The sequence below is a fragment of the Bombus impatiens genome, unplaced genomic scaffold (assembly GCF_000188095.3).
Source record: "Bombus impatiens unplaced genomic scaffold, BIMP_2.2 scf_1274, whole genome shotgun sequence".
NCBI lineage: Eukaryota > Metazoa > Arthropoda > Insecta > Hymenoptera > Apidae > Bombus > Bombus impatiens.
The window spans coordinates 241,081-267,363 of NT_177693.1; the positions used below are offsets into that span (position 1 = coordinate 241,081).

The 26,283-nt window shown below is 29.9% G+C and overlaps 3 protein-coding genes across 18 annotated transcripts in view; 1 reads left to right on the forward strand and 2 right to left on the reverse strand.

Moving 5' to 3' along the window:
• Window positions 1–6,293, reverse strand: part of LOC100743522 (MAP kinase-activating death domain protein) — a 40,003-nt gene extending 33,710 nt beyond the window's left edge. For all 10 annotated transcript variants that reach the window (XM_033323762.1, XM_012391899.3, XM_012391902.3 and 7 more), the window contains exons 1-2: window positions 6,175–6,293; window positions 151–373 (exon numbers count right to left, since the gene is read on the reverse strand). In XM_033323762.1, the coding sequence (XP_033179653.1) occupies window positions 151–246 (96 nt within the window). In that variant the 5' untranslated portion in view covers window positions 247–373; window positions 6,175–6,293. The remainder of the gene's footprint in view (window positions 1–150; window positions 374–6,174) is intronic.
• Window positions 6,294–13,507: 7,214 nt separating this feature from the next.
• Window positions 13,508–24,241, reverse strand: LOC100743718 (cholinephosphotransferase 1). 7 transcript variants are annotated; one of them, XM_003493589.3, is made up of 11 exons: window positions 23,860–24,241; window positions 23,387–23,534; window positions 23,080–23,202; window positions 22,900–23,003; window positions 21,812–21,946; window positions 20,779–20,913; window positions 19,932–20,063; window positions 18,573–18,731; window positions 18,365–18,490; window positions 18,146–18,284; window positions 13,508–14,577 (listed from the first exon to the last, which is right to left on the reverse strand). In XM_003493589.3, the coding sequence occupies exons 1-11, from the start codon at window positions 24,094–24,096 to the stop codon at window positions 14,501–14,503; spliced, it is 1,515 nt and encodes a 504-aa protein (XP_003493637.1). In that variant the 5' UTR covers window positions 24,097–24,241; the 3' UTR covers window positions 13,508–14,500. The 7 variants fall into 7 exon arrangements, with proteins under 7 accessions (XP_003493637.1, XP_024227011.1, XP_012247334.1 ...); XM_024371243.1 differs by lacking the exon at window positions 20,779–20,913 and having other exon boundaries at window positions 23,860–24,096; XM_012391907.2 differs by lacking the exon at window positions 21,812–21,946 and having other exon boundaries at window positions 14,501–14,577.
• Window positions 24,242–24,593: 352 nt separating this feature from the next.
• Window positions 24,594–26,048, forward strand: LOC100743916 (39S ribosomal protein L21, mitochondrial). Its single transcript, XM_003493591.4, has 4 exons — window positions 24,594–24,770; window positions 25,159–25,305; window positions 25,410–25,730; window positions 25,810–26,048. The coding sequence occupies exons 1-4, from the start codon at window positions 24,671–24,673 to the stop codon at window positions 25,908–25,910; spliced, it is 669 nt and encodes a 222-aa protein (XP_003493639.1). The 5' UTR covers window positions 24,594–24,670; the 3' UTR covers window positions 25,911–26,048.
• Window positions 26,049–26,283: the final 235 nt, after the last annotated feature.

Below are 26,283 nucleotides of genomic sequence, written 5' to 3' on the forward strand. Positions count from 1 at the left end.
TCTTTATATTGTAAAAGTTCCCTGAAATTCTCTCCTTCCGCAAGCTTGTTAAAATTTGTCTCCACAATCTCCTGCGATAGGATCGCTTTCCCCGATGCTTAATGATAAATAATCTTCATAGTTATTACTCGTTTAATGAAAAATATGTACCTGCACAGGCTGGCGAGAGACTGAGGGCAGTCTGGCCCCCACAATGGCGAGATAATCCACCAAGCGGGGGCACAAGTGCTTCTTCTGTATATCCATCGCTGTAATTTACAGCTCTGTCACCGTTCTGTGCAATGTGTACGGATCATCTGAGCCATCGGCCTTTCGTCACGATCGCCTCCTGATCGGTTCATGGCTATATCATTCTTCTCTTAATCTTCCATATCTGAAAACACACGCGAATCAATAGCTATCGCGGAATTATATTTCCTCTGAAAATGGAGTTCTATTTAATTTGTCCTTCTACGCTAGATCGCCTTGACGTCCTGCCCGCTACTTCGCCTTTTAATTAATTTCATCGATTTTAACACTAGAGCTGACGCACCAGTCAAGATAATCGACATTAAAATCATGTTTTCGTAATTAGTAAAAATATCCAACTGTTACTATAATTTTAATCTACTGTTATTTAATTTACTACTACTATTATTATTATTATTTAGGTACCTGGCAAAGATCAATGGTTCTAGCGTGAAAGAATTTCTCTAAAAATTTTTCTAACAGTCTCGATTTGAAGGAAATTTTCCAAGTCTGTATTACAACATTTTTGTATTAATGGACATTTTTATATTTAGGAAATTTCTATCCTCCAGAATTCTTTTATCCGACCAATTTCTACTGCGATCATTTAATTTTACTATCAGGGACATTTTTATCTATGAAATTTCTGTGCCAGAAATTTCTATTCGTAGCAACTTCTATCTTCAACGAACTTCTGTTCGCTGAAGTTCCCATTGACCAAACTTTTCTTCTCTGAGATTTGCATTGTACCAAATTTCTATCGCGGAAATTTCCATTCACCAAATTTCTATCATAAAAGTTCCACTCAATTTTTGGAAATCCATGCTTCAAAAAAATGTCTACTACAGTTCCTATTTAATAATAACTGTATGGATACGATAACTTCTAGAACAATTCCTATTATTCCTATTACACTTTATAACGACGAGGGATTTTAAATGCGACGTAAAATGTTTCCAACCTAATTTAGAATTAGAAAGGACGCAATAAATAGAAAGGAGGGATTATACCATGGAAAATAGCATTGCCTCAACTACTAATTGATAGTACGATCTAATAGTACGTGAAACAATATTTGGAGCACGAGGCTCATTGATTTCTTGAGCCTCGTGACCCATATTGGGTTAACAAGAATCACAAAAACGCTTGAGCACTGTGCAAGGTTTAAGCCAAGCATAGCCTCTCTGAAGCAATATTTAGGTGAAGATCCCTTAAAAAGGTTCGAGCTTCTAGGTGACATTAACATTGACAAGATTTCCACGTCCCTGAATTTTCTTTAACTTAATCATGGTCTATTATAAAACCATTAAAAACCATTAAACAAAACAGTTCGAGAAACGAAATTTCTCTTAACGTTTAAATAATTATTCTTACGACATCAAACAATAACTGCAAATTGAAAATTCGAAAAAATAATGCAGTCCGTAAAATTATTAAAAGCGTATGAATCAAAGAAAAGAAAATAACGAAACATTTGTGTTTATACCAAAATTATTATTATTGTACCGTATAATTGATAAATAACAACAACAATGAAGAACGATATCGTGACTCAGAATTTGCATAACTTAAAAATAGGAATTTCGTTTTAAGAACAGGATAATTCACAATCGATATATCCCTCCTTAAAGAATCGCACGAGCTTGCGCGGAATAATATCCTCGAGTAGATGCCAAAAATATTTTCGCGTCTTTTCCGTCTTTCTGACCTACTTTTTCCATTTAATTTCGCGGTTTGGACGCTCGCAAGTTTCTCTACTAGTCGTGAGGAAAGGATAATGCGTTCGGAACAACACTTTCCGCTACAGAACGTCCCGTTTCCGGTCCGTTCCGTCACCTCGAGCGATATAAATTGCAATACGAGATATCAGAGTGTCGGTACTATGCTTGAAAGTTTACACGTACAGCTTGGACATTTCAACAAAAATTCGAGATAGGAAGACTCGGAGAAGTTATATTACAAGAACTGATAAGAAATATTTGATGTGTACAATTGTAGGAAAATGTGGAAATCGTGCTTACTGAATCGTCGAAAATTATCGAAAATTGTCAGTGCGATTCATCGATTTATCCTCGTTAGAATAAAGCTACAAAATTTCAACAATCTGTCGAGTAATTGTGTTAGATTCCTCTGTATCGATCGGGGGGCAATCAATGAGTCGATTTAGCAATCCTTGACTCGTTTCTCGAGCACTTTCATTTATTTTCCTCTGCGTTCTTTTAAGTTATTTTAGAAATTTCAACGTTACATTTTGCAGACAATTGATAGATAAAGAATAGATCAAACAAACATGTTGATCTGTTCCATACCATCGATTATTACCAATATCCTTCGTTTCTCTTCTACTGTTAATTATTTCTCTGTATAACTGGATTTTCGTTTATTTTATTCTATCTTTTTCTTAGACTGTTTCGAACTAAGAATCCTACCTTTTCAGATAATTAATAAGCAAGGATAAATATATTATGAATCATTCCACTAAAATTCGAGGAAAAGAGTTTTTAATCAAAAGTGATTTTACATGTGAGTTGTAGGAATTTGTATATATATATATATATATATATATATATATATATATATATATATATATATATATATATATATATATATATATATATATATATATATATATATATATATATATATATATATATATATATATATATATATATATATATATATATATATATATATATATATATATATATATATATATATATATATATATATATATATATATATATATATATATATATATATATATATATATATATATATATATATATATATATATATATATATATATATATATATATATATATATATATATATATATATATATATATATATATATATATATATATATATATATATATATATATATATATATATATATATATATATATATATATATATATATATATATATATATATATATATATATATATATATATATATATATATATATATATATATATATATATATATATATATATATACAAATATATATATATAGTAAATATAATTGAATAGAAATAAAAGAGAAGCGAACAAGAGGAAATCGTTCCAAGCGAATAGACCAGTTCACTTCTTCAATGGACGAATCCACGTTTCCACGTTCGTTCAATTATTTCAAATCAACGTTTCAATACGAATCAAACTACGAAGCATTTTTTTCTAACGCAATTCACCAGTTTATAAACTTGTCAGCATAGAAATACACAAAAATGTAACAAACAATACATATGACCGAATATGATCGAAGATCATCATGCTTCATCCCTTTATGTTTTCACCCTTTCCAAGAATTCCCAGCTAATATACCACTGTGATCAAACAAAACACGTTTTAGCTCACAAATCGACACCTACGACAGCAATTAGACTTCACTCAATCCATTGATAGTAAAATCTTGATCAAAAGCCTATCGAACTATGCTTAACATGGAAATCACCCAAGAAATTCTTAAAATCGACTTACAAAATCAAAGTACACGTAGCAGCATAGTTCACATACGTAATTCAAGCTTTACTCAAATGTTTGTATACAGGTTGACGCTAAAATAAGTGGTCTCACATTGGTAACGTATTTCACTCTGTCTAAATATGAAAAATGGTCTTATAAATATACATTTGTGATAATACTGGGTAAAAATACGTCGAAACTTCTCAGAAGTCGGATTATTATCGCTTGTAAAAAATATTTCAAACGCCAATAAGTTGCAGAAGAAAATAATTTTCAGGAATTTTGAAGGAGCCAAGCATTTTTTAATGTGTTACATATACGTTTATATATACAGGGTGGTTGGTAACTGGTGGTACAAGCGGAAAGGGGGTGATTCCACGCGAAAAAAGAAGTCGAAAATATAGAATAAAAATTTGTCGTTTGAGGCTTTGTTTTCGAGAAAATCGACTTTGAATTTTCACTCGGTACGCGTGCACTCGCTGTAGATCGTTGTCTCGATGGAAAAATTAAAAAAAGATTTTAAAAAAAATTTTTATTCTATATTTTCGACTTCTTTTTTCGCGTAGAATCACCCCCTTTCCGCTTGTACCACCAGTTACCAACCACCCTGTATATATAAACGTATATGTAACACATTAAAAAATGCTTGGCTCCTTCAAAATTCCTGAAAATTATTTTCTTCTGCAACTTATTGGCGTTTGACCACTTACCAACCACCCTGTATATATAATGTTTTATTTTTAGGAAAAATAAGACACTAAAGTCAATCATTTATTTCATTGTTACTCTGCATACGTAATTTCCATTTTGCAAAATGTTATTCAGATAGGAACGTTTCCAATAAATAGGAATATTTCGTTGGACCGAGGAATTTTTCAAGATATTTATATATCAAACTTGTCAATTTTGTAAGATCAATTTTTCGATACGTCGATTTGCATCGATTTGCAAAACGAACACGTAGTACAGTTCCAGGTAACAGAAGCTTTACAACGTCCTCGGACAATCTCATATGCATAATTCTCGGCTCGTATCTCCTCATTGCAACAAATTTTTTCAAAAGCCTATTAGAACGTAGGATAAAAATCTCTCATCGTCGAATATCATCATCGAACAACGAGTCAAACGAACACGTCGTACGCAGTCGAGGAATGCAACGTTCCTAACATTTCACATCGTTAAAATTCAGCAAGTTTGATAATACGATACATACGACCGTATCTGTTTCATTATTAAAAATTCAGAAACTTAATAAATTTAGAATAGCAAAATTGAAACGGATTTAATAAACGCGTGGTTGCAATGCCAGCGGTAAACGACGCTGTATAAATCCAGCAGCTTTGCGTTTCCAATATTTTCCAACTTGTTCAACGATATACCATTAATTTACTAAATCCTGATGTATATAACAATCGAAATTATGCAACGTCGTTGGTGAGAAAAAGTAAATGACATCGTTTAGGTGGCGTGTAAACCTCGTTCACATTAGTCGTTTTACCTGAATTCAAGTTACTTGGTAGTTTCAATGCTTTATCAGTATGAACATATTTGGTTGGCTTAAAATATCTTTCTGATTAATCAAATCACTTGCCAAATGAAATCATTGAAATTCGAATAAGTTGGTTAAAAGGCACCAAGCGCAAAAATACGGAGCAACATGTTTCAACCCAGGTAGATAATAATAATAACACTGTGGAAAAATTTACAGCGATAAGACGGTTTTGAACCGCTAATTCTTGATTCTTAATTAATAATTGCTAAATTCAAATCATTCGTCGTGCGCGTTCGAGCGAAAAACTATCGCCACAATATCAAATATATAAATTTTGACGAGTACACGCATCTTAATCTTCACGCAGTGGCTACGAAAAGTATCGACACACCGTTGTATGTGTTATAGCGCTTACATAGTAATTAATTACGTAGATCCAACTATATTGAATTTCGTATCATTTGATAGTACTGCGTCACTTTTACGTATTTATGGGAAATTTGAAGATGCAAAAAATGCATAGAATGCGTCGTAGCGAGAATGTAACGTGCAAAGATATAGAAAATAAACAAAATATAGTAATCGTCGTAACCTTTAGTACATAGAAAGATCACCTACCTAGAGTCCACATTTTTTAACCATCTCCACAAAAAGTATGAATTTGCATAAATATCGTCGTCGGGATAAAAATTCGATATTATGAAAACGGAATATAAAAGCTGATAAGAAAAACGCTTCTTTTAGTCACCGTATACTTCGATCCTTAGAACGACAGTCGATCGGGACACGCATTCACTTCCATAGCTTAACTTTGGCCAATTTCAACAAGGTTTCGAGCCAGTTGCACGCGACCTAAACGACGTCACTCGTTATATTACATTAGCGACACTATATAATCGATAGTTCTACATTTCGATGTAATAAGTTAACGACGTATTGTCGAGAAAGTTGAAAAATATTGGAAACGCATAGCTGCTTGGTGAACTTACGTGTCGTTTAGAACGAGGATCCCGGTGGAAAATCGTCGCTTTTCGTGCACGAGGCCGCACACCGTATCGCCTCACTGGCGATACTACACTGGCGATCGTTCACGACGAGGCTACTAGGCAGGCGTGCGACCAGGGGCGGCACTTGCGTCGGGAAAGGGACACGGAGTTGTCCTCAACTGCCGATGTCTGTCCGGAACCGACCATTTTTCCGGCTTTTAATTGCCCTTTCGAAATTTCCGATCGATAGGGTCTAAGAGAGGGTGCTGGAAGATTCAGAAGGTGAATTTCTACGGGATTCAGTTTTGGGGTGGTTTTCGCGGATATTGGAGTAGGTTTTTTTTGCATAACAGTCGGATTTTAGGGAAACTAGGAGAAAGATGGGGAGATTTTAGATAGAGAAATGGTAAAAAATTATGTGATAAAATGATAAGATTAAGTTATGTTCATGTAACAGATTTTAAGCTCTCGTTTTCTATGTAATAGATTTTACGTTTATAGCTTGGAATTATAGCTAGTTCGTGTTTATTTAATATATTTTGAGCACTAGGTTCCTCAAGTGACGTCGTTAATTTTTTTGTTCTCGTGTTTCAAAATTCGAATTATGTTCCCATTGAAAAGTGAAATTTAACGGAAATTAATGAAGAACGAAGGAAATTGGTGATAGAAGAAAGAGGTGAGTGGTAGACTTTTTTCGACTGTAATAATATAATTCCTCGATAATTTTAAATGTCTATTGGGAAGAATTAGAGTTAGTTTATTGAGAGGGATGAAAAGATTATACGTTCTAGTACGGGAAGATAGAATTTGCAGTAAGGAAAACAAGAGATTAAATTTTACTCTTTATGCATTTTTAGTGACAGCACTGAAACTGACTTAATATTGTGTAATTGGATTGCGTATTTGAATATACAACTTTAAAGGACGAAGGCTGTTAGAAACATGTACTCGAATTAATGTAACTATGTTGCATAATTGGTAGGTTTAAATATAATTCCTTAAGAAATCCAGATGTCTGAAATTGTTCCAGTAATTACAATGTATAAATATAATATTATACGATTATAACGATTGAATATGTTTGCTGGGGAAACTATTATACGTATCTTTTAATTGAGATTAATAACCGGAGGAAAATTCCGGATTCTCTCCTCTGAAAAGCAGAATACGAGTGAAAGAGTTGAAGGGTGTTTTCTTGAGCAGTAGCTAAGGGTAACACTCATTCACAAATACTTGTACAAAGAGCACACCTTTACTGGCCATTTCTTTTTATGTACTAACATCAAATCTTTTGACAGTAACTGACGTATTATCGTTAAAACAATTCTCCTTACTCTTGTTCCTAAAGTGAAATTAAAAATAATAGAAATGAAATTCTTCTTAAAATGTATTTCGATAATTTTTGAAATATATAAACCAATTGTTAAAACGTATTATATACAATTTTGGCAAAGTATTGATTCGATAAAAACAGTGATGAAATAAGGAGATTAAAGAAAATTTTAATATTTCGTACCAATTTTTAGTTTTAGAAAAATAAAGTAAATGATAAAAATTTGTATAATAACATCAAAGGAGCACACGTTGCTGATTGAGCAATTGGCTAAGCGTGAAAGTAGGTGACCGCTTTGATCGAAGAACTTTGCAAAGCGTCGATTTTAAATGTTTAAACAACAACAACAATGATGGGAAGTTTACTTTCCGATGCAACTGCTGTTTAATTAACTGATGGGGATGAATTAATTATTCAGTTCAAGGGTAACACTTGCAATCCGAGCATTACCTTGACATAGAACAGGGAAAAAATTAAAGGACTTCTGAATTAGCTTACTTCGAATTGACGATTAATTGCCCTGGGACAGAAGTTGTGCACAAATAAAATAATTCTTAGTCCATCAAATTAAACAATTCTTCGTCCAATTACTTTTGCATTCGTATTTTTGATCGCATCTTTTCAATGTCAATGAAAGGAAACGTAGAAGAAGGTATAAAGTGAATTACAGAATATACTTCATTCGTATCTTTTTATTACTTTTTTTTCAATAAAAATTTTCTATTGAGAGTTCCTTTAAGAAAGATGGATAAAGGAAAGACATTAAAAAAGTACATATTTTTGTTGTATTCTATAAACGAAGAACGTACAAAAGAAATGTGTTTACTGTATTTAAGAAGAACATACAAAGAGGAGGTGTTTATTACAGTTAAGGAAAACGTAGAAGGGAAAAGTTTTGAGTCATAGATATTTTATTCAAGAATTCTCAACGTGCCACACTAAAAGGATGGATTTCGTTACATTACACTTTCAGGCATCTTTCTTATCACCATTCTTCTCAATAAAGATATTTCATTAGCAATTTTTAAAAATATCTTTTGCAAGCCTTTTTTCTATATTTTAATAGATCTATACAAAATAATCTATAAAAAAATTATTTATACTTCTATCATATTATTTTTGCCAATTTTTAGCTGGCCAAATACAAAAGTTATGCAACACGTATAATATAAATGTCGAAAGAAATAAACGCGAGTACATTACTTCAGAATCTGAGAGAATAAGAGAAACCGAGAGTTTAGCCGGAAATTTAGCCTTTAGTTCTGGTCTGTAGGGATCGATGAACTATTCTCTCGACAATCCCGTTCAGAAATTACGCGATGGCAACCCGAAAGGGGAAGTCCCTACAAAGTAGCAACCTAAACATAAAAAAAAGAACGATGCACGCCCTTCTACGATAGAAGCAAACACTTTTCACCACACTTTCTCCTCTTCTTTTCATCTCGCTTCTCGTTTCTTCTCTTCGTCTCTTCTATCTCTAAAAGAAAAAAATTCTAAATCAATACAGTATCGATACATTACCTAACACTTGTACATGTTTTTTAAACAATTAAAGGGAATTTTTGTTATTATCCATTCCACCCTTATAATATGCAATTATTTAATAATAATGAAACACACAATAGCGTTCATTCTTTTTTCCCTCGGCGTCTCTTATTAGAAGAATTCTTAATTAAACAATTTATTACTTCTCCGTATTTTTCGTATTTTTATTATAACATTTTAATAAAGTTTGAAACGATTGATATAACATTCTCCGCTTCGTTGTACCTGTAAGATATATTGAGAAAGTTTAACTGTTGAATCCCGTGTCGCGCTTGTAATATTATAATGTCACATATTATATGATATATACGACAAATAAAATACATTTCAAAATGAAGAGAGAAAAGTATAATGAACTAAAATATTGAAACGAAGAAACAAACGAAGGGCCGATAAGAAGTACAAATTTTTCCAATTATCGGTTACATTGCTACGAGCTGGATGAAATTGCGCTTTTTATAGCCTACCAGCTGGCAAGTTAATTGCCGCTACTGTTCCTCCCGACTTTTACTATGCACACGCGCACACCAGCTTATCAGACCTCGTCTAATGCACTTATCCTTCACCTAGACGCGTACACACGCGTGCCTCAGACCGCGTGTACGTGCCCGTTTCAATGCCTGTTAATAGTTTCGAAATTTGATTGTTGCCGGTACATAATAGAACACCGGGACCCCTTTCAGTCGCTCTAGGTCAATTGAACGCTCGTTCACGAGTCAGCACAATTGTTTTATCATAAAGAAACTTTAAGTACACCGGCTACGCACACTTATTTCTTAATAAAGCAGTTTTTTTTTTTATCATGCTCTATACATATCATTTTCATAATATGAAATTTTTGCAGCCATACGAAAGTGCTACAGAACGGTACGAAATTTAATATACTTGTACCTAATTACTCAATGTGGAAATATTGTAAGAAATGTACTAGTGTGACAATATCTTTTTGTAACCATTGTACTTGTACTGGGAAGGTATATTGAAATGGTTAAATTTCTCTTAAAAATAAAGGTTAGAAAATGAATGTGAACATTACGATAGTTTTACATATATGCACGTGGAATTGGAGCGGTATTTCATTTCACTATAAAAATGTGAAAAATGTTGATATCTTTTTTAGAATTTCTCCGAGATCGTAAAGTAAGGAATACTTTTAAAGGTGATTGTTATTTAATAAGCTTTGCAGGGAAATAGATAACAGAGTGAATTAGAAAATAAAAATTTGTGATAATATATCGTTACCTAGGAGGTTAGGATATATAATTACCTTACTTTTTGTTATAGTCAAGTATATATATATTCTAAATTTTTAGCATTATAACAATAATTCTTCTACTCTCTAATTATATACATTTCGAAATTCTCCCAAACAACAAGACTTGTTGGAAACAACAAGAGAGATTTATGTCCGTGAAAAAACCCAATTGTCAGAAGAAAGAGTCGCACCTGGAGAAGGCTGTCAACTGTAACCATACAAAACCTAGAAACAGACGTGGGTAAGCCTAATATGATTACGGTCTACGTAAGCAATGTCGCCGTCTACGTAATACGACGTTAGCACCTTCTGAATGGCTATCCTGAACGCTTGGCCCAGCGAGCCCATATACATATACGATTCTCGGGAATAGATGGCCTCATTGCATAGACGCGGTCTGTTACCAGCTGGATCAATAACGCTGCTGACAGACTTAGCTGGATGTTCGGGAAAAGTGGAGGTGGTAGAGAAACAGGGACGTACCGTGGCGGACAAAAGAAAATTTACGAAACAAGAGATATAAAAAGGCACCATGAAAAATAAAAAAGAACACCATTTTACAAAATTAACGAATATGGTATATCAATTATCAATGTGACAAAAAATGTTCAGTGCAAAAGTTATTAACAATAAGCATATCAATTTAAAATTTTCTTTTATCCGTCACTGTAGAATCTAAAAATTCAACAGGAATCCTTCATGCGAAACTAAACTATAGTCGATATCGACTGGATTAAATTTTATTCAAACTGCTTAGGAAGGTTACGTGGAGCAATCCGTTCAATTGTCAGTTCAAAGGTATCTTTATCTAGAGACCAGAAAAAAGAAAGTTGAATATAAAATAATGGACGTTTGATGCATTAAAGAAGAAGATATCTTTTGCCTTTGTGTATAGTAGTGTATAGTATTACTGTGGTATTGCTTGGGAGTGTGAAATGATTCATATTGTAATTATTAATAATGCTATTAGAATAATTATTACGTATTCGTAATAATAGTAATAGAAGAGTTGTTATTATTATTCATTTATTTTTGTGGAAGTACATAAATGATTTTTTTAAAGATCGTATGATTAGGTGAAACATTTTATTGCCAGCTTAAGCTATTGTTATAAGCTAAATCATAAAGACGTGTAAAGTCTATTTACTATCAAATCCAAAATACTATCATAATGAATGGTCGCTCGGACGTCGCCGAAGGCAGACTGATTCTCGTCGACCGTAACTTCGACTTTTCTACTTACTACCCCTATCGTTCGACGCGCATGCGCATACATTCGCCAGTAGTATATCCAAAAAAGGATATGCCACTTTATAAAAAATGTTTGTATAAAAAAATCGAATCATTTCGGGGGATGAACAAAATTCATATAGTTCAATGATAAATAAATGGAATTAATTTACTACCAATTCGTTATTAAAAGAGTTGAACCATATTAAAAGTAAAACAATACTAATTACGTAACTCACAGAATTAACAAAACAATATAACGCTACATGAAGCATCTGTAATTTACTATCGAACGAATGAAACTATCATCGAAAATTTACAGGAAACTCTTTCATTGCTAAATTTCAATTCGCAACACAATTTGCCCAACATTTACGATAACCCGTAAAACCATTTATTTACCATTACTGCTCTAATTAATTTCACCGCGAAACAGGTTTGGACTCTCTCAAACTTGATTGAAAGTCTCATAATCTCGTTAGAACGCAACCATGATTGAATTTAAGAACACCAAGGATCCTTGAAGAGAATATTACGTTCCTGTGGATTTGGTATTGGGGAAGGGGAAACGTCTCAGAACGTGGCCCAGGTCGAATAGACGAACAAGGGTAGGAGGTGATACGTAGCTCGGTCACGAAATTTCGAGGTCTTCGGACTCTGTGAAAAGCGGAGAAGAGAGAAAACGAACCACTAAAGAGCTAAGATGTGGGAACGTAATGCACTTTCATTGATTATGCATTTCATTGTTGCGGCATGGTACGAGCGTTTATTTTACTTCCCTAACGTTTTTGCTGGCCCACAGAAAGTATACACCTAGGGATCAAGGGACACGTTACGTGCCATCTGATTGATCAATATCGCACTACTACGTAATGTAACATTGCCTACCACGCTATACAGAGTGTCTCACAAAGATATGGTACTATCAGATAAAATATGATTCCCAATGGATAAATGGCGAATAAAATGTTATTGGAATGAAGATCGGAGATATACAAACAGAAAAAATCAATAAGACATGCATCTTCTTTTTATAAATTTAAGTAAAAGGATTTAACATGCTTATTGAGAAAAATTCAAATTTATATAAATAGCTATTTTAATATTTCATTTGCCAATAAGCTGTGTAAACGAATCTGCCAATTCCCAGAAATTTTTCGAAATTGTTGCAAAATAGATTTTAGATAATTATTGAATTACAGTGAATAAAAAAATTATTACCGATAAAATGAGAAAATAATATTTATATGTATCTTCATAAGCATTCGTTGCTTCCTTTTTTCATTTGTCATTGCAAAGTGAATTGCAAATAGATTTTCTAAATAAATATTCAACTGCAATATATATTAGATCGTAGGTGGATTATCCCAAGGATATTTTTACAAGGCATCATGAAATACTATGGGTGACCGAATTCCCGGGAAATAGTGATTACTCCTGGCCCAGTTTCCGGCGCGAGGGTTGAACCAGTTTTTAATCGTTATTCGAATTTGTTCCACTTTCGAACGCGAGAAAATATTCTCAACGATTCGACAAAATTCATTTCACTAGACATTGATGAAAATTCATCGACGAAACGAAAAAAAAAGAAAAAACATAAGAAAGTAACAGAATGGCAATTAAAATTTTATTTGCTCGCATAAATTACAATGATCGCAGTTTACAGTATATAGAATCTATAAACATAAAATTTCTGATATAATTTGCCATATAATTAATACCTATAATTTTTCTCTGAACTTAACATTAACTTAAAATTAAATCTGATAAAATTTCATATCTTACTTCTTATTAAATAAATATATTACAAATTGTTTATTTATACAAACTTATTTCTATTATTATTATCCTTCTTATTTTTTTTTTTCTCTAACATTTGTGACATCGTTATTATTTTAGTTAAATAACTCGACTATCATCTCCATTTAAGAGATCACAAAAATGTTGATAAAGACTGGAAGTCGTACAACTGGTAAAAATGAACAAGAATCTCTTTATTACGCTAGCGTGCTAGTGTTAAATGCTATTTCATCCTGACAACATTAAAAAATCTTCACCTTATCCACTTTAGAATTGTTCTTAACAATTTTTTCTTTGAAAAAAAAAGCCACTCTACTTTCTTAAAGTTCTTCTATCCTTTCTATATCTTTCTATAAAATTGTACGAATTTTTAAACGTTACCAATAATACATGAATCTTATCTTACAATTCGAAATGTCTCCGACTCTGTAGGAATAACTATAGTCCTTCGTTGTTTGACCATCAATAATGAAAATGTACTTCGCTGTTTCTCTATAAAACTATCACAGGAAATACTCTTATCTTACTTCATCGAAAATCTTTGAACCAAACAGTTTCAATACACTTATCGATAAAATTAAAATTTTCATTTTTAATTTTCTCCTACGTCGAAGAGGACCACGCGAAACTCTCTTTAACCCTTACAGGCTAATACATATGAAATTTCATACTGTGCGAATTTTATTTTAATAACTATCATATGATAGCATTGCAACAATGTCTATTTTTCATCCAATATTCAATGGTAATTTGTTAATTTCCAAAATAAACAATATGCGAAATTTTGCCCATGTAAATTAAAATACTGAAGTACTAAAATGAAATTTCGACAATAGCTTTTAAGGGTTAAACTTTCTCTTCTACTTAAACTTCACTTCCTATAATGTAACTACCCTGCTTCATTCTGCTATATAATCTATATACTCTTTCCTTTATCCAGCATCTCAAATTTCATAATAAAATTATGATTCAAGATGAGTATCAAGGCCACGTGAAACTGTAGTACTGCTAATTTACAATATAATACATTACTTTTCATTCTAGAAAGAGACTAGTATTTGTACTTGTTAATGGGCAATGAAAGAGTAATGATAAAAGTTGCAAAGAAAGTTTTACGTAACCCTGCGTTTCGAAATAATTATCTTTACGCTGATGAATTTCAACCGTCATAGGTCGAGGGTAGTATCAGATCCGTGATGATAATCCTCGTCTAACAGAGGCTCTTGTTCCACCATCGCGCGAACTGTGAACAGAACTATTCATGCATACCAACGAATAAAGTACATTGACGTTCTGCATGTGCGAATATCTTGTTACAATGTGAATAATTTAAAGAAACGTAAAATCTTCTTTTAGATGTTTTGCATCTGTTATCTATAATTTAAGAAATATATCCAAAATATAAATCCAAATTACAGTGGTATACAAAACATAAGACATGAGTAGTTAGAATAGTGGAAAACCATTAAAATAATTACTATACTTAAAATTATTAAAATATAGCAAACTATAAAAATATTAAAATTTGTTATTCGCACATACTTGATTAACATGTTATACTAAATATAGTAACACATTATAACACTGCCTAATATTAAATAAATATTATGCCCAATATTGTAACAGACCACGCATTACATTAATATTCACTAAGGCTCGGCAATCAATGAGAGAAATTTTGATTGAAAAGATATCGTAATCAGTTCTACACTTGTATTTTTGATAAAAGTGAGATAAAGTAGCACAGAGTTGCCAAAAACCTTTCCCTCTTCATACTTGGCAGCATTTCTTATGTACATATGTATATCAATCAACGACCGTGTTCAGAAGTTTTTTTCTTGATTTCTTATAGTTTGTACAGTTTATATTGAAATGGTTTGTGTTATATAAATTAAAATGTTAAAGATATCGTACAACATCCTGAACGCGTTCGACAAGGCGTTAGGACCAAGCAAACAAGCAGAGTCATGCAAATGCAATCTTCACATGCTTCAATTCTCTACTTGCTTTATTACGTACCTCATAATGTTTGTATCTATATCTCATATTATTACAAATTATCATATCGAAAAGATGTTTAAGATGTTAAAACATAAATAAGATATTAAAACGATACTAGTTCTTCATATATTTTAATATTAATAATGTGTTTATCGCATTATTTTATCGTACTTTTTAATTAACATTTTGCTATATGAGAAAATAAGTATTAGGCATTATTCACAAAATGAAATTATAAACGATATGATTTTGTATACTATCAATTAGTGAATTGATATAATGTGGGCTTGTGTAAAAGTTCCACAAACATGCTAAATATTAACAATGCGGTTCAATACAAAAACAATTTCTCAAGCTATTATTGGTTAATAAATTGCAAAGGTACAAATTTAGGTATTGTTAATGTGCTACTATAAAATTTACGAGGAACAATACAAACATTTAAAATAAAATAGAATAATGCAGCATGCGAATTAATATTTTGAAAATTATAATGGTATGTTTTTTATTTAGAAAGCAAGATTTAGAATTTATATGAAAGAATCACCTTTGCAAGCCATTTTGGAAGGATTAACACGGATTAAATCTGAAGATAGGAGAATGGGAACGTAACTCCAAAGATTTTGACCATTACATCAAGCTTTGTTCAATGAAAACGCACAAATAAAAGATAGCATGTGATACGAAAATTATTTATCAGGAAAGTATATTACATTTTGTGAACAAAAACCAAGATATGTTACATTAGATTATTAGATACATTATTTATTTTATCAGGCAATGTTGCAGGAAAGTCTCATTGAAATATTGTCATTCTGAAAATCTCAAATGATCTTGTAAAAATTCAAAACTTTTGTAAAACAACAGAATTATATAATTGTCATACTCTATAATGAAACGTTTGAACTAAACGGTAATTTCCTTGCACAACTTCTCATGCACAGTAATTAGATTGCTCGTAACTATGTTTGTAAAGAAACCATTTCTTGAACAGCTTCGGATATTTCTTAAAATACAATGTAGTGAAAGAATACGTGTTTATATTTTAAAGATATATCACTAATCTTCATAACTTTTTACTCGTCACAAATTTTATAATAGATATATCACTGATCTAAGATCTTTCTGTTTAATTAATATACTTTAAATAACTGTTAAAATAACTTTTAATGATCTATACTGTAATTAGTTTCGAAATTATACGATCCATTCCTTATTATGTGATGCACATTTATATAAAAAATTTGCTTTCCAATAGTTATAAAGATTACAATGTATTAAAAATCTAAATATGTATATTTACTGCACATAGTTAGCAACAACTTCTGTTTAAAGCATTATTATCTTTTATAATTGATATTGTTGAATCTATATATTATACGTCTTGTAAACAAAAGAGATTTTACCACGAAAAACACGCAACGCTAAATAAATATAAGAATATATACGCAGAATCATCTTAAATAAAAATTGTTCAACTATTTTGTCTTCTACCTGGAAAACTATCTCATACAGTTGCAATCATAAGCGCATATTAAGGCCACGGACCTGAGCTGAATGTAAATCATTGTAAATTAAGAATACATTATATCAATTTACATACTGCTTGAGCAATATGCATATTTCCTGTGCTATGTACCTTTCCTTGTATAGTTCCTTACTCGTTACAAACCGATGTTTACTAAAAAAAAATATTTCAAAACACAAAATGATTAGTCAGTAACATTCCATCAATTCCTTACAATTTTTAAATGATATAAAATTGAAATTGTTAAAAAAGAATAAGATAAATCATAGATTGAATCGTTTTAGCTCAAATGAACTATCTTTGGTAGTTTACTTATACTATAAATATTTTGTAATTGACTATAGAAATATCGGAATATTCGTATTATATAATTACGTATATATATGTTATTTTTAAATTAGATTTGTAATTTTAAAAGAAAATAATTATCTGTCCTTTAATTTCAAACATGTAAATGAACTACTAATATATTCTATATGAGATCATGACTATAGTACTCCAATCAAAAAATAACCAATATCATTAAACACAACCTCTAAGAAAAAACAATCAGGTAATTTTATTTTCTTTTTAATGATTATAAGCAAAAACTTCTCTAAATTCGTCTAAAACGTCTTCTCTAAATTCGTTTATCTTCAAAAATTTTTCTTGTAATCTAAAGGTCAGCAAAAAGAACAAATGTTCGTTATTATTGCGTCATTCCCAAACATAAACTTCATACAGTTATTAATAAATAAAAGTTGAATAAATCATTCACATTCACTGATTTAATTAAATTGCTATAATACTTATAACAATAATATAAAGTTACTTAAAGTTTATGTCATGTCTTTTTTCTATCTTTCTTTAATAATAGTTATATATCACTTCCTGTATTTATATTGTATTGTTTCATGTATCTTATTGATTTTACCGATTTTAATCGTAACTCTGATCACTAGGTACATGACGATATATTCTTTTTTCGTCGATAACAAACTGATTGCAATCGATGGCAAGCAGTGAGAAACTTTCAATCAACATGTTGATGAGACCTTTTATTTATGTTCAATACTAATCAGATGCGGCGATTAGAAATTAATGTGATAATAAATGAACTGTACTATTCTGAACTTTGATTATATATACAATTGTGATATAACAAAATTTATCAAATCTCTATATTTTCTTATATTGTTAACTCTCCTTTATACAAAAAATGAACCACACAGCGCATTTATTATCACAAATAAATCCTAATGATGTTTCTTTTGCAATCTATTACGTTGGGACCTGTTAGTACCATTTTTCTCAGCTGTATTAGAAACCAGACTAGTTCGATGATCTCCTAGTGGTATCCTAAATAATTTGATCTTCATATAATCGCAAATTTCAAGGCAAATTTGAGTATTATACCGTAGTAAATCCAGAGTAACCCAAATCTAAAAGCACATATAATTGTAAAATGTATAAAAATGATATTTCAAAAAAGTTCAATAAAATTTATGCAAAAAAGACTTACAAAACACAACCATAGAACATAATATTCTTTGATAAAAAAATTGAAATACTGATTTAAGAACAGCATTGCTGGTCCAATCAATGAAGTGTCTAAATATTCCATTTCATTTTTTGTCATATGAGCAACCTATAATAAATAACAATACTATGGAATATAGAACATAAAAATTGAATGAAATGATCGATATTTAGGTTGTTGATATACATACCACCAGTCGATTGGTAACTTTAGCTGCAACCATTCCAAATGCAAGTATATACAATGCAGGATGATTTTCATAAACGTGCTCTGCACTTTTTCTATAAATTATAAAAGCTGGTACTACCACGAAACTAAATGGAATAATTGGAGATAAAACTGATGTTCCCTGAAATGGAATAAATATTATGAAGACATCAGTGGTCAATAAATGTACATTTGAACATGTAATATATTTTTATAAATGAAATATGTACCTATAATTTAATGTTTAAGTATTCGATAATAAACAATATAAAGATTACTTAAAAATATGCAATCTCTAATAAAAGGAACAATATATAAATATGCTTAATATGGAAACATCAAATACTATACTTTTTACTAAAATTTTATTTCTATAATATATACTTAATTAAAATTATTAAATAATTATTAAATAATTTATTATAAAGCTACATGCTATATATGATGGACTAATAGTCCAACTTGTATATTCAAATGTAAAATGCAAACCTTTATAAACACTAAAAAAGCATCTATATGTTTACAATATGACTACATAAAATTCTATTAGACATTAATAAATATAAAAATGAAAGTAAGAAACATAATACATTACAATGACAGATCCTAGGTTTAACACACATAGTAAATGCAAAGTTATTTAGAGTTCATGTAGAGTTAGTTGCAGTAAAATATATAGTAACTAAGATTGTTATACTAATTATCAAAATCATCTAAGTACATAAAGAGTCACTAAGTTAGTTTACAAAGAAGCATATATGTAGTAACTAAAATTATTATATTAATTATATAAAATTATATACTTCTAAGGATCCATGCAATTTCTTAAAATGGTATTTGGAAAGGAGTAGTCAATGGATGGGAATATTAAAAAGAAGAAAATATGTATAGGATATCAACACAGATTCTTAAATATTTAGGAAAAGGTGTTAACCAGAGTGGAAATAAAAATACAGTAAACAGTTCTGTGTGATGCTCTTGCCAATTTTAGACCCACACAAATGACACAATAAATATTGTGTCATTCAATATTCAATATTCATATTCAATAAAAATTGAATATTCGTCCTGTGCTGCAATCTCATAATAGTATATTAATTAAATTTTAATTTTTTAATTTAACCAAAGATAACAAATGTTTTTAACATTATAATTTCGAATACATCAGACAATATATATTAAGTAATAATACTCAAGATAGTTGATGTTTTATATTAATATATTATATACACCAAGATTTTTATATGTAAGAGAGCAAGTACTCCTTTATAACATGGGCCTAAATCAAAATAAAATGCAAAGTGCACTACACAATTATTTTATTACTTTTGAACTGACTTACTGCGACGGTGGAGCCATTTTTTCCGACACCACCGGCAAGAATGACGGATATGCTGCTCTGTGCAAGTAAAATAGCGATGCCCACAGCAGCCCATAATGGAAACACCTTGACCTCTGTGCCAGTGTATGGCAACTGTGCAAGCGACACGAAAAACCTTTTTATTAGTTACTTTTAAACACATCTCTAGCATATTTCATTACATACCGATGAAAACTTCTTGCTTTTGAAACAATTTCAAATCTTTAAAACACATATACATTAAGCAATTTGTGTGATTTCACAAGGTGTTAAAATCATTTAATTGAAGGTTTTGTATTTTTAATTTCATATAAAATATTTGTTCGTTTTTAATTTAATAAAAAACAAAAAAAAATAAATCTATTTTAAAGTTCTTACATCTAACAAAATATTGACATACTCTTTCTCATGAATATCATTTTTCTTCTAAAAAATTTATTTTTTTAATTTAATGTAAAGATAATATGATCACTATTCAACATAGGTAATTATTTGTTTACATTAAAATAGCAAAACTCCATAGCTAGTAAGCACCTAAATAAAATGAAAGGTAAATTTGCATAAGAGAGATTACATTTGGAGATAATATTAAAACATAAGCTGTATTTCTTCATAGCCTGCACACCATACAAGAATTTCTTATTGTAGTAATGTGCATATAGATTATTAAATAAGATTTAGTAATGCAGAAATTGTCCTTTAACATGGATAGCAATAACTGAATGATCTAGATAGGCAAGCAATATAAAAGAAGAAAGATCTGATTACTATGCTAATGATGGAAAATTTACATATATACAACTGATGAGTTTATATTTTTGAAACTTACTGCAATTGTGGAACCATTCTTTCCAATCCCACCAGATTCAAAGACTTTACAGAATTCAAGGAATACATGAATGTAGCCTGCATAAAAGAATACTGCTACGTAGTTACTGATTGTGCCTACACCAAGCACTGGTATCTAAACAAACGCATAAAATCTCGCTCGTTATAAAAATTGCAGAAATGCAATTAAAATTTAACCTAAGTTTACTCTGTATCTTACATTTATTCTATGTAACTCTCAATTTTTTTCAATATGAGCTAGTTCCACTTGTGGCCCATTACAGTACATGAGATAATAATAAATTAAAACATCAGGCACGAAGGAGCTGCTTTTTTACTCAATTTCCTACCTGCATTTCTAAATATTTACGTTATAATAATTTAACTGATAATTGAGATGAAAAATTACATTTTGAATCAATGAATTATAATCATGATACAAAGTACAAATTTTATATTAAATTATATACTTATGTGTGTGCTTACTGTTTGGAGTTAATATAAATTTTTCTAGTGTTAAACTTTATCTCATTATTTTAAAAGTATATATTAATTTTAAGGCATTTACATAGTATAGTGATAAATTTATATACCTAAATTATATTATCTAATATTTTATTATTATTTATTGAACATTTTTTGATAGAAATTGTTTCAAAAGCATAATTCCAAGTATTAAAAGTAAGTTGAATTTTTACACATAGCCTTGCACAGTACAGGAATATATTCTAAATATTATTTCTCTATTATATCATAAATTTTACTAATACCTTTTAATATATTCTCTATATGAATGAATTTGATGGACAATTGTAGGTACAAACGTAAGTTATGATGCACTTATGATGAATAACAATGTGATGCAGGAAAGTAAGAAAGAATTGGATGAAGGGAAACAAATGAGTAAGAATTGGAAATAAAATGCATGTTACAATAAGTTTCATAGCAAAAAAGGTAATTTCAGCGCTGCTCCTCATGCCATGCTGCTCCCATTTCCATACTTCCAAAAACAAAAGTCTAATTGACTAACTTACAGCCACAGTTGAACCATTCTTGCCCACTCCTCCGGTGAAAATCACCGAAAAGATGAAATATAAGTTTGCCATTGCACAAATTACTGTCATAACTCCTATTAAATACTTAAACATAAAACCATCTATGTATGGTATCTGTAAGAAATAATCTCGTTAGACTCATGCAAAGATATTCTCAAATTTTTTATAAACATGAGTCTTGAGATAAAAATGCAGAACTCACTAGAAACATTAGTTTTTCCTTATATAAAAAATCATTAATGCATAAAGTGAAAATCTTCAGTTAGATTAGAAATTGAGTAATTAGTTAACTTTTTAACTATTACAATTTGTTCAATTACTATTCGTCTTTTATCCAGTGCATAAATTGACGAAATGAATCGAAAATACATAAACAAATATAACACATACATATATAATGATATCCTCATATTTTATATATATATGGCATAATAATGTATATAACATGAGAAAATTATGAGATAGATAATAAGAAAAGTAGAAAATAACATTTGATGAAGGTTTGAATGAAAAATCATGGTGAACTTAATATGAATAAATGATAATATAGTGTACTCAAAAAAGAGAATCAATATTTGGGTTCTTAATATACTATAAAAGTTTATAATACTGGAAGTTTTTAAATGCAATTATGCAGAATATCTACAAGCCCCCTAAATTTACTGCAAAATTTGATACTATGCCTTAAGAACGAGTTTCTGTGATTAAATAATCTTAATACTAAACAAGCTTATATTTGTTTGAAAAACTAAAAATAAGGAAAGAAAAAATATCTTATGACAGTCAATTACTTAATTATATAATTTGTGTATCTCAAAAAATTGGTAAACCAATTAGTCAACCAGTATAACATATAAGCATAACATTAAAGTTATAATGTTTTATTAATTGACATAAGATATTCTCATTATGTAACCTGTACGTCTCTTAAATCGTTAATGAATAAATTAATGAAGCATTTTAAACATAACATGTTTTCTAAATTACATCAGGTAATTTTGTTGATTGACATGAGATATTCTAAAGTTATATAAATGTAAAATTAGAATTATTAAATTAGATACAACCTCTATCATCCATACTTGTGGCCCAAAAATTGCAGAAATAAGGTGAATCATTATAATAGTAAATTGTGCTTCTGTGACATCCACTTTGCCAAATCTTAAAGAACCTATTTAAAAACAATGACATTGTGAAATAAATAAATTTAATAAAATCATCCTTATTAACATCTATAAACTTCTTACCTGAAACATATGTCTGCCAATGTGCACAATAAAAAAGTGTCATGGCACAAAAGCATTGGAAAAACATCCATGTTGGATAATATCCTAATTGTACTGCTATACACGCTGATAGAGCAATAAAAACTGGAAAAATAAAAACACAATTTTTCATTCATTATAACAGAAATTTAACACTGTCATGTAATATAAAATATAAAAGAGATTTTTTTCCACACTATTTTATAGAGGTACTATATTTAGTTTTAATATGGATTTTTAACATAATAAGTTAAAGGTCACATTAACATTATCAACTTAAGCAACATACCGGTTGATATGGAGTCACACCCATGATCAAATAATTCACCCAATGGTGTTGAAGTTCCTGTTCTTCTGGCTTGTTTGCCATCTATGGCATCTAAACTTTGATAAATAAACAAACCAAGTGCGCATAAAAAACAAGCCCACCTAGGTGCCTAAAATATTAAAGTAATATTATATCTATATATTAAAGTAATACTATATCTACATATTAAAGTAATAAATAGATATTTATTTCATTTAAAAAAATGTTGTTTTCATGAGTACAAATTTTTTTGTACAAACATCACATACACAGTAATACTCCATTACATACAAAATTTTCTTCTAACGAATGATTTTATGTAAAACTGTAAAAGTTGACAATTCTATTTTTTACATTTATATCGAATATGTATCAAATTTTCAAGTTCACAACCTTTTACACTGTCATCCAGGATATGATGTGTAAGTACGAAAAATAGGTTATGTAGACGATACCTCGGTTTTAGCATCTGGACTATAATATACAAGGATCAAAGTAGTCGCGATGTTGACAATCAGTCCCACAATAGTGATTAAATTTGGTGCAAGCCAAAGTGGAACCTTGCTAACAAGCCAGTCCCACCAGGGTTGAAGAAATCCATCCAAAAGGCTGTTCGTCGTACAGCTGTACTTATGCTCACTAAGACGTTTCAGTTGTCCAGGTGACAGAAGCTTTTCTTTATAAAACTGCATAATTCGACGTGGCCGAATTATTGGGAATACTAAGAATGATTATAATACTTCAACAGTCATCGATACCTCAAAACACAATGGCTAACCATAACAAGTAACTGTTCGCCAACATGTACGACATCTCTTCACATACTACTTCTAACCGGAACTACAACCAAATCAACAAAAATACTACATTTCTTCCACATGTGCAAAATATTTTAAAATTATACGTCAACGATAACACTAACAACTTGTATTATACGAAAAATTTCACCGAAAAGACGTTATAGATTACAATATTTGTATAATGTGTCATTAACGATCATCTCTTTTATGTAAATATTCTAATTTCGACAGAGAAGAAATGTTTCGGATAAAAATATATGTATATACTAAAAGTTGCTATTTAAAATTTTGCCGCGGATTCCTATAATTATATTTTATTTTTATATCTTTTATTGAGAAAGATATTTCTATTCTCTTCTATTATATTTATTTTCTTATTTCATAAAATGTGTCTACAATTTTAGATATTGTTCTTTCAAATTCTTAAACTTTTAAGTTATCGAATTTAAAGCAAGTAGTCAAAATCATGGCGGCACTCGGTAGTTTCAGCAGGCTATTTAATTTCGCCACAAATACCTGTATTAGAAGGATTCTTCCTGCTTCAATAAACAAACAATATTATCCGGGTTTGTCAATATTTTTTCCGTAAAAGTAATACAAGATTCGCTTCTTTATTTGTATGAAACTTTAGGTTATATAACCTGAAATTTGTTTGATGTAATTCATAAAGCATTATGTTAGTAGTAATTTTTTAATAAACCACATCATACTGAATGGTTTATAATTATCGTTCTTTTAACTATACATTCTGTGATTGTTTATTATAAAATATAAATACTGTATTACTACATTTTCCTATTAGATTATTTATTATTATTACCATTATCAATATTATATGTTTGTATATTATACTATATATTGATTTGTATACTAGCAAAACATAAAAATTAACGATTAAGGATAAGTAAATAACAAGTTTGTGCAAAACACAAAAAAATGCATTATTTATTACAGGATTAAAATTGTGGGAGATAGAAGTAGCTGGTTATGCTTATCGCAGGCAAACAATCAAATATAGGTTACCTTGGTTTAAACCACAACCAAGCTATCAAGAAGAAATACCTGAAAATTATGATAAAGAAAAGGAAAAGGCAGCTGCTGGTAATTATATATAATAAATATAGAAATATTAATGAAATGTACTTTCAAATTAATTTCTTAATTATATTATTTAGATAATTTTATAGCTTCCTTCTTCTTTTTAGATGTGATCAATGAAATTAACAGACAAATAGCTACTAATTCGGTTGGCCGCTTATTTGCGGTCATACACTTATGTGGAGCGCAATTTAAAGTCACGGAAAGTGATGTTATAGCCATTCAGGGTCATTGGCCACCTCAACCAGGAGATGAATTAAAATTGGAAAAAGTGTTATTGGTTGGTGGTAAAGATTTCACACTCATTGGAAGACCCATACTGAATAAGGAATTGGTGTCAGTTAATGCGACTGTAATCCAAAAGACCTTGTCTCACACTATAACTCATTTCAGAATGAAACCAAGAAAACAGTTTAGGAGAATAAATTGTAAGAACAGTATCGTAATTAACGCTATAATCAACACATTGTATAACTATTCCATTTAACACATCTATTTCTTTCACAGTTATCAGAATACCCAGAACAATGTTAAGAATAAACTCTATAACTATAAATGGAGATGTCAACAAAAAGAAAGAAGTTGAAGGCTTAGATAGAATATATTAAATAATAAATAGCATAATGTACAGTATCATACCACTCAACAACATTTTTTAATTTTAATCCTCTGAAATAAATCTACTATTAATGTTAATTCAAATTTATTTAAATTGTTATAAAATACAATAAATAAAATTATTAATATTTCTAATGTTTTCAATATTACTGCAATTGTGTTAATTATTAATAATTTAATTTTTTTAATAAAATATATATATATAAGGAAATAGCAATATATCATGCTAAAATAAGAAATAATATTACAGCGTTGTAAGCATATAAAACGTACAAAATTCGCGCGGGGGTCTAGTATCTTGAAGTTAAAATATCAAACCTCAGAAATAAGAAAAAATAAAATCCAAAAAAAGTGTATCAGGAA